This window comes from Callospermophilus lateralis, chromosome 17 (assembly GCF_048772815.1).
Source record: "Callospermophilus lateralis isolate mCalLat2 chromosome 17, mCalLat2.hap1, whole genome shotgun sequence".
Taxonomy (NCBI): domain Eukaryota; kingdom Metazoa; phylum Chordata; class Mammalia; order Rodentia; family Sciuridae; genus Callospermophilus; species Callospermophilus lateralis.
The window spans coordinates 48,782,402-48,799,005 of record NC_135321.1 but is presented as its reverse complement, the minus strand read 5'-3'; the positions used below and the strand labels follow the sequence as shown (position 1 = coordinate 48,799,005).

The following is a 16,604-nucleotide window of genomic DNA, read 5'->3' as shown; positions in this document are numbered from 1 at the left end:
AGCTTTCTGTATACTGTCTGGCAAGGGAAAGGATACTGGAGAAAGAAGAGTATACTAGTGAAACATGGGCTTTTTTTGTTTGCCACTTTATTTTTAACATTTGCATTTACAGAGGATCCTGGATATCCAGTATATCATAGAGGTGAAGGTGGTACCGAGGGCCCAGCATAGAGGGCGTTGCTGAGAGTGGGGACTGGTCCCCAGATGTGTGAAGGAGAAGGAACCTCAGGCAAATAGTGGCGACCCACATTTATTAAGTCAATGGGGTCAGAGGGAGCTGCAGTAGTGGGGAGATTACTTAGATCTGGATATGTCTGAATCAGTCCTAATCCTGGCACATATGTAAGGTCGCTATACCACATATGAAGGGAGGATTGCCATTTTGTTCCAATAAACACATTCTGAAGGTTATTCCAGGATAATTGATGTCTATTTAAAAGATCAGACAAATATATGTGATAGCACCCCAGCATTGAAAGATTTAATCTACTGCCCAGATGCTTCTCCTAAATATTGGATGAATTTGGAAACTCAGAATGGGACACCAGACAAAACATTTGACTTAGGAGAAAACTCCACCAGACCCTGAAATAGACCACAACAATTCTAGTGATGATAGCTGTTTTCTGCTCATGGAACAATGGAATCTGAATGATTTGTTTCCTGGCTTGAGTTTCTGAAATGTGTGGGGTAAACCCCTCCTCTATTGAAGCCTGTTATGTTATGCATAGCAACTTTGAGAATCTGATCCACATGATGCCAGCTACTACTGATACAAATGAAAAAATAGTCAGCCAGAAGGAGCCCATTTTATTTTTCATTTCAGAGTCGAGAGGTCTGTGGTTTCAAAGAAATAAGTCCAGAGAAATGGAGATTGCCCACACAGCAATGCTCATTTCTGAAATGCTGTGTCTAAGTTACTCTATAGAAGCTTGGAGGAGATATCCCCTGCCTTGAAACATAAAGCAGCATTTTTTTTCCCAACATGGAATATTATGGGGGCATGGTTAGTATTCGCAGAAGGCAATTCGTATCTAATTTCTATTTCTGTATTTTGGGATTTGCCTATGAGCATCTTCTCCAGTTTGGGGCAAGTATTTTATGATCTCGGGAATTATAGTAGTGACTCAGGAAAGACAAAACACTAAATTTGACCCGGTTACATGTGAGACTAGGCTTCTTTACAAAATGGGAGGTGAAGATCCTAAAGGAACTTTAAAGAAAATCCACGATGTTCAAATAGAATAGAGATGAGTCTCTATTTAAGTGAGAGTTTAAAAAGGAAGGAGACAGGCTCAGTGGCACACATCTATAACCCCAGCGACTGGGGAAGCTGAGGCAGGAGGATTGCAAGTTCAAGGACAGCCTGGGCAACTTAGCAAGACTTTTTCAAAATAAAAAAATAAAAAAGGCTGAGGATGTAGCTCAGTGGTAGAGCACCCTGGGTTCAATCCCCAGTACCAAGAAAACAACAAACAAAGAAAAGAGGGATCTGTGTTTTTCAAGTTCTCACCCTAATAGCATTTTCTTCTTTTAGCTTTGAAAATTTGCTCTAAAGACGGAAAAATAGCACTAGAGTTCTCAATAATGATGGGAGAAAGATAGTGTTTGACTTGAAAATTCCTTTTAAGAGGCTCTAAAACTTTGGTTATCTACAGATTGTCAGTTTAAGAAATGCTAAAGAGTGACTCAAAACTGTCTACCATTTTCTAAGCTAAACAAAATTTGCCTGCAGCATAGACATCTAAGTAAAAGTGATGGTTTAATACTTGCCTTCGACATGTTTTGGCGAATCTTCTATTGCCAGCAGAGTATGGGTAATTGTTTCACGGAGACTTTCATAAATAGAGCGGCTGAAATTACAAAACAGCTGGAAGAAGTTGGGAATATCCCAGCTTTGCTCAAGATCTGCTTTTTGTGTTGGCTCTTTGGATAAAGCTGGAAAAAGGTGAGGTTCCATTAAGTTGGTTTCTGACATGAAATCGGATTGGAAAGCCTGGTCAAACTCTTGCTGCATCTGTTTGAAGACGTAAAGACTCCTGTTAAAGAGGGATTCCGCAGTCGCAGTCAACTGGAAGAACGCCTTCTCCATCTGGGTCACTTGGGCGTCTTCCTGAGTGAGCTGTTCACTGCTGGGGAGGTGGCTGTGCTCCTCGACGTGGAGAGGGAACAGAAACTGATAGATCTTCCTGAAAAACTGCTCAACCTGTGGGGTGGGGTGGGGAACAGACAGGCCATAAAAATGGATTTTCTTTCTGGACTGTTTCTTATTGCAAAAGTGAATGTCAGTTTATAGTAATTAGTCATTCCCAATCAAGAACCATTCTGGGCAAGGTAGGAAAAGGCGATCAACTTTAAAATAATGTATTAACAACACTCTTATCCCTTGGCTTTGACTTTGGCTATAGAATAGGACCTGAAATTCCGTCTGATGTAGGTTTGCCCACTGATGGTCTAGAAAGGTCAAGTTCACAATACAGTAGAGCAGTTGTAACTTGAGGCACTGGCAGTAGTTGGTTTGCTGTTGCCTCAAGGGCACCATCAAAATTGTCAGAAAACGGTGAAGAAGGCTCTTGTCCTTCACCTGTCTTCATTCTTTTTTTTTTTTTTTTTTTAAATTCTTTAGTGAGCTGGGCACAGTGGCACATGCCTGTTATCCCAGCGGTTTGGGAGGCTGAGGCAGAAGGACCATGAGTTCAAAGCCGGCCTCAGCAATTTAGTAAGGCCTTAAGCAACATAGTAAGATCCTGTCTCAAAATAAAATATAAAAAGGGCTGGGGATGTGGCTCACTCAGTGATTAAATGTCCCTGGGTATAATCCCTGGTACCAAAAAAATAAAAACATAAAATTATTTAATGAAATATTATTAATGTCTTTATACTCTCCTTTTTCTCACCTCATAAATGGAAAGGAAAAGATCAATACATCCACAATGAATTATAGATACCAGATACAGCTTAATAGGTTATTTAGGGATGGTTGCTTATCAGCAATGATGGAAGCCCTCCTGGTTATAGTCAAAGGAATGAAGCCCTAATTGTAGAATTTTGGGTACCATTCAGTGGGAGAAGATTTTCCCAGCATCCACCATACACTTTTCTTCATCTCTGACACTGAATCCGGGGCAGACCAGAGTTGCCTTTATATGCTAGTGAAAAAGTTCCTTTTTTATCGGCTATTGAACATTACTGCCATAGCACCACCCACTACTGTTCAAAGTATTCTCCAGGAATATTTAGAGAACTTGTGACTTTCCCAGAAAGTCATCTGGGTGGGCTGTCTGCCTTTCACGCTGCCAGCTTTTGTTTACTTGGCTCCATCCACAAAAACAAGACTTTAATTCTGGGTTATGGTGGTGCATGTCTGTAATCCCAGCTACTCAAGAAGCTGGGGAGGAGGATCACTTGAGCCCAGGAGTTTAAGACCAGCCTGGGCAGCATGGAGGGACCATGCAAAAAAAAAAAAAAAAAAAAAAAAAAAAAAGACAAAGACAACAAATACTTGAGAGCCCTGAGAAATATTCATAAGGTCACACAACTGGCTCAGGTGGAAATGGTCCCCAAATCTCCTGGCTTCCAGCCAGGGCTCATCCCACCATATTCTGGTGTATTATTCAATGACAGTGGCTTTTAAAATAAAGCAAATGCAATCCACAGTGGAAGCAAATTAGCTTGGCACACTCCTTATCCTAGGGGTTCTCCTTTGTAATTGAGTATGGCACTGCCAAGCCAGGAGCATCCTCTAATTAGTGAGTGCTCTACTAGAAGAGTGAAATTCTAGTCAATCTGCTCACTTCATGAGGAAGGAGGAAAATTCAGGCCAGTTGGAGCCTTTTATAGGACAAAGCTCATTCTATTCAGGTCACCACCCTCTATGATTCCCTCTGCCCCAAAGATAGCCAAAGGGGCAAAACACAAACATGCCAGTTCCCTAGGACATATATGGATAAAAGGGGACATGAAAGTGTGTGTGTATGTATGCATACACATGTGTGTATGTGTTACACATAAGAGGATGTGTGCATTCAAAAAGATTCAGGAGGCAGAGAATGTCTTCATATATGTGGCCTCTCGTGGAGAAAAATGAAAGCAGATTGAATCAGAGACTGAAGTCATATAATTAAGAACGCGATTCAACAAACATTTATTGGATGACTGCAATGCTCAAATGAAGGCAGTATATGTGATCCTTGCCCTCAAAGAGCTCACAGTCTAGTGGGAACTTGGTGAATAATAAATACAAGGCTGAAAGAGGGTATTTCTGGTATCATTAAAAGGAAGGATAAATACTGAATGGTTGTTCTAACTTATAAGCTGTACACACAGATGGTGGCTCATAGCATTCGTGTTAGATTCTAGATGACAAAAGGCTGATACCAGTTGGGCATCTCTATTCTAAATATTAATATACATGTATTTTAAAAAGCGGATCTAGATGCCTTTAGAGCTCTGACATTTTGAGCTCTCCTTTCCTCTTACCGTATTTTTCACAGAGGACCAACCAGGCTGACAGGTTGAATAGAATCGCATGCAGTTACTGTCCAGGCAAGTCCTGCATTCCTCCCAGGAATCAGCCAGAGATGCCTGGCATAACCTTTCTTCTTCCTCCAGATGTTCCTGAACTTCATTCATGAGTTTCACAGCCCCCTAATTAAAAAATCGAGAAATGAGTCCTATTTCCATTTCATGATTCTCTGTGTGCCTCAGTTGATTCCACTCTTTAAGAAATGTGTGTTATGGGGCTGGGGTTGTAGCTTAGTGGTTGAGTGCTTGCCTCTCAGGCATGAGACACTGGCTTTGGTCCTCAGTACCACATAAAATAAATAAATAAAACAAAGATAAAAAAAAAAGTGTATATTCTAAACTACTCCTTCCTCGTTCAGGCCCCTAGCAGCTGACAGATCTGTTGCAGCGCTTTCTGTTTAAGAGAAGAGCACTGATTGGTTTTTATTGGAGATTGTGTGAATGTTATTCATGTGTTCGATCAGGATTTACCGAGTGTTTGCTATGTGGATGGACATTACACTAAATGAGGCTCACTCAGTGATTAAGTGAGCCTATCTGGGGGGGCCACTGTGACTTACCCTCTTACCTGTCCCCTGCATGTCTAGTCTACGGGGGATGTGGAAGGCTCATAATGATGAGATATCTATTTATTTCATTGATATTGCCTTTAACTGTTGCATGTTCTCATACACTACAAGAAAGTATAGTTCTTGTATCTTCCCATTGAGTTAACATTCGGATTGCAGAGAAGCTGTCTCTTGAGAATGTTCATTCTCCTCTTGTATATTCCAAGCACTCCCCCTTGTGGTGCTGGCTGTATTTGGGCCAGGTCCTGCATCCAGTGGGAAGGAGCCCAGTGCAGTGGGCACCTGTCCCTGAAAGCCTCAGCCTGGTCTCTGGAGGTCCCCAAAGGCTGCCTTCATGGCACATCAGGCCTTTCTTCTTGTGCCCCTGCCTAGATCCCTGGCCTCCCTCTGAGTGTGGGCTTTTAAGACTGACCCCCTGTTTGCCTTAGATGAAGTTAAGGGGATGAAGAGCATAATGGGCCGGTCCATACAAAGATAGAACTAAAGGCCTTTCCCTTAAGTGAAAAATGCCTATACGAGGAAAAAAGTGCTTAAAACCAAATCATTGCTGGGCACAGTGGTACACATCTGCATTTTTAAAAACCAAATTATTGCCAGGCACAGTGGTACACATCTGTATTTCCAGTGACTCAGGAGACTGAGGCAGGAGGATCACAAGCTCAAGGCCAGCCTCAGTAAATTAGCGAGGCCCGGGGCTGGGGATGTGGCTCAAGCGGTAGCGCGCTCGCCTGGCATGTGTGCGGCCCGGGTTCGATCCTCAGCACCACATACAAAGATGTTGTGTCCGCCAAGAACTAAAAAATAAATATTAAGAAAAATTCTCTCTCTCTCTCTCTCTCTCTCTCTTTAAAAAAAAAAAAAAAAAAAAATTAGCGAGGCCCTAAGCAACTTAGTGAGACCTTGCCTCAAAAAAAAAAAAAAAAAAAAAAAAAAAAAAGGCTAAGGATGTGGCTCAGTGGTTAAGCACCCCTGGTTCAATATCAGTACAAAAATTATTGTACATTATTTTAACACAATAGGAACACTCTATCCTGGCATATTGAGCCCAAAGAATCACCCAGGCTCTGACAGTCTTCCACGTTTCCTCTGTCTGGCTTGGATTTTTCAGTTGGCCTCATTGCAGAGTTCTGGTGCTCAGCCAGGTAGCATTCGTTACCACCCACATTGGAAAACCAGCAGGGTCCAGGCTGCCAAATGTACATGGTGACCCAAACAGAATCTGTGTGTGTGTGCCCCTGGGCTTTGCAGAACAATGTTGGAAACCTACATCTTCTTAAGAATGGTTATTTCACTCCGGCAGGCAACAATATCTCGTGAGTTTTCTCAGTTAGTCCCAATTTTAAATATTCTGCACATTATCCCCTTAAACCAAAATCCCAGTATTCCCAGTTCTGAACTATACTTACCGTGTATCCCTGGGCAAATTACTTAATATATCTAAACTTTAATCTCTTCATTAGCAAATTGGGATAATAGTACGTGCTCCTTTTTAAGGTTTTTGTATTAAATTATATAAAGAAGCAAGTCAATCAGCACATTTTTACAATTCATTATATTCAGACTTATTTTCACTCACCCATTTAAAAGCATAACAAAGACCATTGACCAAATTACTCATCCCAAGTTTTAAAAAGGAAATGTTGCCCTGGATGAAGTAGATCTCTGGTTTAGGAATGTCTTACTATACCTTCTATTTCTCCTAAATGTTCCACCCATGGACAGAGTCCACGTTTAGAACTATATTCTTCTTCTTCTTCTTCTTTTTTTTTTTTTGTACGGGAGATTGAACCCCAGGGCACTACAACTGAGCCACATTCCCAGTCCTTTTTTCTTGTATTTTATTTAGAGACAGGGTCTTGCTGAGTTTCTTAGGGCCTCACTAAGTTGCTGAAGCTGGCTTTGAACTTGCAATCCTTATGCCTCAGCCTCCCCAATTGCTAGAACTCTATTTTTATAGTTCACAGCTCATCAAAATACCCAGGAACCTGACATAGGGGACAAATCAGTATGGGCCACTTGTGGCTTTCTCATTTTAGTAAGTTCCAGAAGCTCTCAATCAATATGAATGGGGGAGGGAGTGGCATGGGACTGTGATGATGTCGTGTCACCCGACGGGTGGTACTCAGTACCAGGAGACTAGGTGTGCCAACCCCATATTTACCAAGTCATAATTTGGCTAAATTGATCCTTCTTCTAGGTTTACCATAAGTTCAGGGAGAAAGACTCAGGGTTAAAAACCTTCTGCTCCATTAACTTTTTAATTGAGTGCCCAAATGTAATAAGCCTTGGGGTCCTAAGTAGGTTTTTAAGAATAAATAGAAATTCTCCCAGTTGCTGGCCAGAATTGAAACCAACCTTTGCTTACTTGATCCACCCCTCACTGGAATATTCTCTTCCTAGTTCTACAGCTTTCGCTTGCCAGGAGGCTCCAGCAAGTGAGAAAAACACAAAGCCACCAAGTCCCCTCTGCACACATCTGCTGGCTTTCTCCCCGTTCATGCCTTTCAATGTTGGAGTAACATGTTAATTAACATCTCCAACCTCAGTTTTCTTAGCTGTAAAATGAAAGTATGGTTTACCCAGATGTTTGAAGCATTCCATGCGATAATGTGTTTTGTAAAAGCTCTGTTAATGACATTGAACGTCACTATTCCCAGATGGCCAGACTCACAAGCCCACCAGGGTAGAACCCAGCTTGAGGGACTTCCATGTTGTGCTATTTTAGATTTCCTCAAAATCTTTTAATTGTTGCCAAAGGGAGGAGGGTTTGCAGCTGCTGGTCAGGCAATCTCCTTTCCCTGCCAGGAACCCAGCCTGACTCCAGGCGGTAGGTGTGGCTGGAGCATTAACTGGCCTGGTGACAGGCTGACACACCGCTTTGGGGTCAGCCTGTCAGACTCTGCTCTAGTTGCTTAATGGACTCTCAGAGGCCAGGATGCTCGGGAGGGGAGAGATGTGAGCACTTAGCTGGAATTCATTGGCCCCCAACTTTATAGGTGTATGTGTAGAGGTAGAGGCAGGAAATGTTAGAACTCTGCTTGTATTTTTTAATTTGAAAATGGATGGAGGAAGTTTGATCTCCAACACTGAAATGTTTGTGTATGTATGTGTATATGTATTAGATGTATACAAACACATATATGGGGAAAGGAATTGGGTAGTTGTTTAATAGGCATGGATTTGGGGTTTTTGCAAAGTGAAAAGAATTCTGGAGGTTGATTGAGCAACATTCTAAATGTATTTAACTAAATACTGCTGAACAGTACACTTAAAAATGACCAAGATGGGGTTGCTTAGTGGTAAACATGTGCTTAGCACATATGAGGCCCTGGATTCAACTCCCTGCACCCCTCCAAAAAAATTATGATGGTAAATTTAAATTTTATATTATTTGTATTTTGCCACAATTTGACATTATTTTTGTTACAGTTTTTATTTCATCTCGGATTAAGGATAATGTTGGAAGGTAATCTTTTTAAAAAAAATGTAATTATTTTGAGTGTTATGTTAATTGTTATTTAACATAGTTTAATTTATTTATTTTTATGTGGTGCTGAGGATCGAACCCAGGGCCTCTACCCTGAGCCACAACCCCAGTCCTATAGTTTGGAAATTTATGGAGTTTTTACAGTAGCTTATGAACAATTTTCAATACCTTTCAAGACATTTGGATATAATGTGTTTTCTGTATTGGTAAAAGACAGAGTGTGAACTACAGCTATTTAGTAAAGCTGTACTTGAATTTTTAAAAATGGATGAGGGACTGGGGGTGAAGCTCAATGGTAGAATGCTAGACTTACATGGGTTCAATCCCCAGCACCACAAAAGATAAATAAATAAAACGGATTTGGCTGATGCAATATTTAATGTACACTGGTGCTCTCTTGAGTGCGCATGTCAGACATTGCACGTAGTCAACTGTGAGGTCTTCCAGGGAAAAGGATTCTTCCACATTCTGGAACACTGGCCAGGGCTCTCTCTCTGTTCCTTTGAAACAAATTGTAATGAGTCCCTGTTTGAGAGGATTCAAGTGGGGACGAATGAATTTTATTATCTAGTTGTAACTAAACTAACCCTCACAAAATGGAGGGAAAGATTCTTGGGATGAGGGAGACCTGGACTATTAAAACATGAATATGAATAATGTAAGTGTAAGTGCATAAAAAGCGCATGATAGAGCTGACCGCTCTTCATCGTGAGCTCTGTGTTGGCCACATGACAGAGTAAAACTATAATGAGCTAATCAGATTTGGCAAGTCAGCTAAGACTTTCAAAATATCTAGATTATTTTGAAATTTGGATCTGATGATGAACCTCACCCAAAATACATGTTGTACCTCGAGATACTAATGGTAGCAATTCATGTATCTAGTTTACAAATAAAATAATATGCACGTATTTAGTAGTGAGTGCTAACACATTTTTAGTTATAGGGATGGCAGATGAAAAATGTTGGAGATGACTGATCTAGTCCCCCAATTTTTGAACACTTTTGACTCGATATCCTAAATCAAAAAGGTCTAAGAATAAGCCAGGTGTGGTGGCGCACGCTTGTAATCCCAGCAGCCTGGGAGGCTGAGGCAGGAGAATCTCAAGTTCAAAGCCAGTCTCAGCAACTTAGTGAGTCATGTCTCTAAATAAAAATATGAAAAGGGCTGGGGATGTGACTCAGTAGTTAAGTATCCTTGGGTTCAATCCCTGATACCAAAAAAAGTGTTATATTCATGTACAAATAATGCATAATGAATTCCATTATTATGTATAATTATAAGGCACCAAAACAATAAAAAATAAAAAAAGAACAGATTGTTTTTTTCTTTAATTATGGTACCTGCTTTTCTTCTTTACATTTCTTCAAGGTTGTCATTAGTTTGGTATGTTCTTCCTCTCTTCTTTCCATCATGAGTTTCATCTGCTTAATACCGATCAAAGCCTTTTTCACCTCTCCATCTTCATCTATCTCCCCAGCCTCAGAAGAACCTGAAAGATGCATTGCAGGAGTTTTTCGTTTGTTTGTTTGTTTTTAAAGATCTGATTAGATTATTGAACAATGAGTTCACCAATATTTCATGTCTCCTTCATAGAGGTTTCATTGTTCTTATAGACTCGTATTTTGAAAGCAGATTGTAATGAATTAGCTGTCAGCTGTCACATGGATAATACCTTCTGTCTCTTACTTGAAAGCTCCTGAACAAGTCAGAGCTCATTTAACCTTGTTCTTGTCATTTTTTGCAGGCCTTATTTTCATTTATCCATTTTTTCCCTTCCATTTAGGTCTCAAGTGGGGACTTCAAACACAATGAACGATTTCCCTTTTTCAATTTTAATTACCTTCCAAGAAGTCATCAAACCCAGAAAGAATCTCATACAACAAGATTCCTTCATAACCTAGTGGATATCTCTTTCCCACCTTTCATAAGCCCTAAGTGGGTATGAATTTCATTGTCTTTCTTTCTTCTCAGTAGCCAGTGAGGCCTCCTGAGAAGCTTGTTCTTGCCTCTGAATTTAATTATAGACTCCAAATCAGCCCCATTTTAGCTAATTTATTCGTCTAAGTGGTTAAGTACCCCAAACCTGTGTCACTAAGAAAGGTCACAAGTCAATGCACAGAAACAACCAGATTGAGTGTAATTATAACCCATTCTTTTGCTCGTTTAAGAACAATTACACAGATTACTCTAATGGTTTAAATTCTTTAAATGCTAGAAAAGTATTTCACTGTTCATTAAAGCAGTGCTGAGATGACACTGAACATCTGGATGGTACCAAAAAAAGGCATTCAAAAAGCAGGCACGTTTTATCTACAGGATAGCAAACATCTGGATATGGGAACACTCGCTTGCAGAGACTTGATTGGAATTTTCTATTTTTATCCAGATGTTTGGTATCATGACGTCGTGGTTTAAGTGCCCAGAGAACTTCTCACAGTGAGATGTAGTGAATACCGTTGTCTCTCTATAAACCACTATAAGTCTCTATAAATGCCATAAGGATAGGAAAACATGCAAACAGGACACTGCACAGATAAGAAACCAAACATACTCTTCAGGTTTTCACCGATGGCAGTTTTGTCGTTCCAAGTAGGTGCACAGTGACAATCCTTCAGCCATAACAGATACAGAATAAACACCAAAAGTGGCGGCTTCATGTTCCTGCTGTTACTGCAAAGGAAAAATAAACTGCATCACGTGTCTTCTATGAGGTTAGTTTCTGTTGGCATCAATTGAAAACACATGGGCTCCAAAGCATTTTTTCTGTCAATTTTTCTTTATGAATTTAGACATCTTAGGTTAATATGCCTGGGACATAGGGAAAGTTAAGATATTAGTTAAAAAAACAACCACCTGCGGTCCCTGTTTAGTTTACACTTTTTGTGACAGTTAAATAAATAAATTATGTATTTGAACATTGAGGCAATGGATACTGTGTATCACAGCCCCATTTTATTTTCTTGTCATCAGTAAACATCTCTTAAAACAGAGTTAATTATAATATGTCACTGAAATTCTAAGTCCTATGATCCTTCTGCCTCAGCACTACTAGGCTTTACTCTTTTATGAAGGAAAAACAGTCTCACATATTTTTCTCCTGCTTCTTATAAGACTTGTGATGCTATATGAATAGTGCACATTTAGATTTTGTCTCAGATAATTTCCTTTTAAATATAAGTGGACTCTGGGCATGGTGGCACATGCCTATGATCCCAGCAACCCAGGAGGTTAAAGACAGAGGCCCACAAGTTTGAGGTCAGCCTCAGCAATGTAGCAAGGCTCTGGGCAAATTAGCAAGATCCAACCCCAAATAAAAGGGCTGGGATGGATGCAGTTCAGATGTTAAGCGCCCCTGGGTTCAATCCCCAGTACCTAAATAAATAAATAAATAGATTTGACTTGACGTACATTAGTTATAGATATTCCAAATTCAAATACTTAAAACTTTACTAAGAAAAGTTAAATTAAAATAACTGTGTGCTTTAATAAAGTTAAATCTATAAATTAACACAGATTATCTTGACTTCCTCCAAAGGAGGTATTGATCTGCTTTCTATGTATTTGCTGTATTAAAAACAATAACAAAAACTTACATTATTTAATCAACACTTGAAATATCATTTTAGTACTATAATAAAATAACAGCTGTATAGTAGTAGTTACACAGTTATCACATTTTACATGTCATTTGAGCTAATTTTTTTTCTATTAATATCCTATTTACCAGATGAAACTTAATAAAATATATTTACCACGAACTTTGCAATGTTTTCCCAGAGAAGTTGCCACCAGTTTCTAGAAGGATCCGTACTTTCCTCTGATTTAATTCTCATCTGTGTCAGGGATTTGGCTCTCTTCTGTTAATTTGATGACACAGTTCTTAATCCTATTAAAACAATATTTTGAGATTAAGACTCTGGTTTAAAATTTGGCATGGTTTAAAAAAGAAACACCAGAGGGCAGACTGGGCCCACAGTCAGAACAATGACCTTGGCCTGCCTAGTTTTACACAAATACATTCTAGTTGGATAGGACTCTCTAAAGCCTTAAAAATATCTTTTTAATTTGAAATTCATGACATGTATAAATTTCATATAAACATAGGTAAAACAAATATCTTAGATTGGAAATAGAAGCAACAAGATGAAAATAAGTAAACTCTAAGATAAACTATTTTGATGAGAATACTTGGTATGGCTTCGTATTGTGCTTGCCTAGCATGCAAGAAGCCCTTGGTTCCATCTCCAGCACCCAAAAAATAAAAATAAAGAAATCCAAACAATTATGTAAGTATTCTTTTTTCCCCCTGCTATAAGAAGTGATAAAAACAAATGATGGTATCACTTCTAACTATATAATGTGATAAAAACCTAATTCACAAATAATTCAATAGATGAGTATTTCAGGTTCACTACAATTTGCTAATTGATTAGCTGAATTGAAAATGTGGCTCCTAGTAATTCATTTGAAAACAGTTTGGAGATCTGGTAGCTACCAGGGCCAGCTCTAGAACCTAGAGCCATGGTGTCTCTGGCTGATGAAATTGCAAGATGGTCTTGCCCACCCCACCCTCTACCTCCCGGCTACCGCCCCCACCCCCCATGAAAGTTTGAGAACTCATCTCAGCCAGTCAGTAGTTACTATGTGCTCAGTACTTTTCTAAAGAGATAGACCATTCTGAATTGGTCTACCTGCTTGGTCTACGAAGGCCCTCAGAGTTTGGTCCTTGTCTCTGGGCAACATGTAACCTGGAGTTTTGCTTGGGCACAGGGACTGAGCAATTAGAGGACCCACACCCCATTTTAGCTCTTGATTAACTACTAATTATGTTTTAGTAGGAAATCTCACCTCTCTGTTAGAAAACATCAACTCAAAGCAAAACTTGAGTTATTATTTTGGGTACTAGGGATTGAACTCAGGGGCACTCAACCACTGAGCTACATCCCCAGCCCTATTTTGTATTTTGTTTAGAGACAGGGTCTCACTGAGTTGCTTAGTGCCTCACTTTTGCTGAGGCTGGCTTTGAACTCACGATCCTCCTGCCTCGTCTCCCAAGCTGCCTGGGATTATTATTATTATTATTATTTTAAATATATACTTTTTAGGTATAGTTGGACACAATACCTTTGTTTTATTTATTTATTTTCATGGGGTGCTGAGGATTAAACCCAGGGCCCTGCATGCACTAGGCGAGTGCTCTACGGCTGAGCCACAACCCCAGCCCCCTATTATTATTTTTAACAGCACAATTTCACTTTTGAGCAACTACAATCCACACTTACAAAAAGACATGTCACATCCTGGGTGATGACTGGTTGGCCAGTAGAGGAGGTAACATGTTATATATTCTTTTTTTTTCTTAATGGTACTGGGGATTGAACCCAGGGCCTTAGTGCATACAAGGTAAGCACTCTACCAAATGAGCTTACCTTGTATGCAGTAATATCCCCAGCCCCATGTTGGGTATTTTTCTCAGGAAAAAAAGAAGCACAGTTCTGGAAGAATCAGTCCTAGGAAACTGTGCGGCTCTGCTCTGATTCTACACACCCTTCGCTCATTAATTTGCTGCTCTCTGCTTTTGGGGCCATTTGAAGTCATGGCTGGCATCTGCACATGCCTTTTCAAGGAGTCCAGATTTTGTTGAAAATGGAACCGGATGTTTAAGAAATTGAGTAGCAGATTTTTTCTTTAATTCATGTTTCCTCTTTATGTGTAATTTCTGAGAAAACTTCATTACTAATACTAATTACTTTTGAAATATCTTTAAACTTCCATGAAGGTTCTTCCTCAAATTACATCATCTGTTTTCACAGCTGCCATTTTGTCCTTAAGATTAAGGAATACTTCATGTGAATTGGTTGCTTTAATAATTATGACCTTAGTATGCTCAAGATTTAAGTGGCTTATAAAATATTACAGATGGTTGGCAATTGAGGAGACCTAAAGCAAGGTCATCTTAATTAAGAAGGATAGGAAGAGGGGGCGCTGGGGTTGTGGCTCAGCAGTAGAGCTCTCACCTAGCATGTGTGAGGCACTGGGTTCTGTCCTCAGCAGCACATAAACATAAATAAATAAAATAAAGGTATTGTTTCCATCTACAACTAAAAAAATATTTTAAAAGAGAAAGATAGCAAGAGGATGCATGTGGTATCAGCGGAGAAATTGATAGAGGAATCTCAGGGATGGACTTCAACATGTTAGTTTATTATCTTGAGTTCAGGCTTGGGCAGAATTGTGGCCATAATGAATTTGTCAATGTCATCTCTGATTTATACCTGCTGAGGTTTTGATGTGGTTTATTCATCCAAGGATCCATGTGTTGGAAGGTTGGTCTTCAGTATGGCAATGTTAAGATGGTGAACATCCAGGAGGTAGAGACTTCTGGAAGATTAAAAGATTGATTCCTCCCCTTACTCTTGATAGAAAGGACCACTGGGATAGTACAAAGATTAGTGCTTTAAGAGATCAAATTCTATCAAAATCTCTGCCACTCAATTGTCTCATGACCCTGTGCTTTTGAATTTTGGAGTCTTCATCTAAAAATGAGAGTGTTAGGTAGGGCGCAGTGGTGCATACCTGTGATCCCAGTGGCTCAGGAGGCTGAGGTAGGAGGATCACAAGTTCAAAAGCCAGCCTCAGCAATTTAGTAAGGCCCTAAGCAACTCAGCAAGACCTTGTCTCTATATAAAATATTTTAAAAAGGGCTGGGGATGTGGCTCAGTAGTTAAATGCCTCTGGGTCCAATCCCTGATGCCAAAAAAATTGAATTAAATTAAATTAAAAAATAAAAAGGAGAGTGTTGGTAGAAATATTTTCTACTGTTTTTCCCAGCTTTCAAGTTCTGTGATTATTATTCATGTATTCTCCCCAAGTAGCAGTGTGGTTGCAGAGTAATAAGAAATAAGTGATTCGAAGCAATCTGCGAAATGAAAAATTACAGCTAGAGTTGCACAGTATATAGAGTTGCTGAGTAGGTCAAAACAAGCATAAATGTTTCATTGAGCCATAGAGTACAACGTAAGTGGAAAGTATAACAATAACCTCTTTTAAAAATTCACACTAAACTAAAAATGTTATTTTAAGCTCATAGTAATCAAGTAGCAAAAGTAAACATTGAATTCAGACTTCAAAATCTTTCATGAAGTAGGGTATGGTGGTTCATGCCTGTTATCCCATTGACTTGGGAGGCTGAGGCAGGAGGACCACAAGTTTTAGCCCAGCCTCAGCAATTTAGCTAGATCCTAAGCAACTTAGCAAGTCCCTGTCTCAAAAAAAAAAAAAAAAAAAAAAAGGGTTGGGGATGGATGCAGCCAGTAAAGCACCCCTGGATTCAATCTCCAGTACAAAACAAAACAAAACGCCTTCATAAAAACCAGTTGCTGTGCCACACACCTGTAATCCTAGCTACTTGTGAGGCCGAAGCAGGAAGATCACAAATTCAAGGGCAGCCTCAGCAATTTAGCCACACCTTTTCTCAAAATAAAATTCAGGAAAAAAGTGTCCAGGGATGTAGTTCAGTGGTAGAGTGCATGCTAGACAATCCCCAGTACTGCAAAGACTAAAACAAAACAAAACAAAACAAAACAACAATAACACCAACAACAAACTTCTAAATTCAAGTTTGAATACAATATGAGGAAATTGTATCCCATTTAGCATCATCATGAAACCAGAATTTATGTTTAGACCAGCACTACACAAATCTAATTATTGATTAGCATGACTATAAATATCAAATGTCTTAAATTTTTGTGACACCCAGCATAGTGCTTCTCTTGCTTTCAGCAAGAATAGGTTCTTGGAATAATTTATTCAGCAAATGTGCACTGGGCATCTATTATGTCCCACATGCTGAGGATAAGGCGGCCTCTGCTTTGTAAGTGCTTGTGTTGCATTGTAACAAAGAAGCCCACAGCAAGGAAGTATTAGAAGATGAACTCTGTTATAAAGCAAATAAAATGGGAATAATGTGGTAGCAGGTAACTTACAAGGGGAGGGGCTACGTTAGGATGGGTGGCCA

General features: G+C 39.6%; 1 protein-coding gene across 1 annotated transcript in view; it reads right to left on the bottom strand.

The window, feature by feature from the left end:
• Clul1 (clusterin like 1) overlaps nt 1-15,777 on the bottom strand; it is a 28,365-nt gene extending 12,588 nt beyond the window's left edge. Inside the window, exons 1-5 of the mRNA XM_076837251.2 lie at nt 15,749-15,777; nt 11,136-11,254; nt 9,925-10,073; nt 4,480-4,647; nt 1,774-2,206 (exon numbers count right to left, since the gene is read on the bottom strand). Of these exons, the coding sequence (XP_076693366.2) occupies nt 1,774-2,206; nt 4,480-4,647; nt 9,925-10,073; nt 11,136-11,241 (856 nt within the window). The 5' untranslated portion in view covers nt 11,242-11,254; nt 15,749-15,777. The remainder of the gene's footprint in view (nt 1-1,773; nt 2,207-4,479; nt 4,648-9,924; nt 10,074-11,135; nt 11,255-15,748) is intronic.
• Between the last annotated feature and the right edge of the window lie 827 nt (nt 15,778-16,604).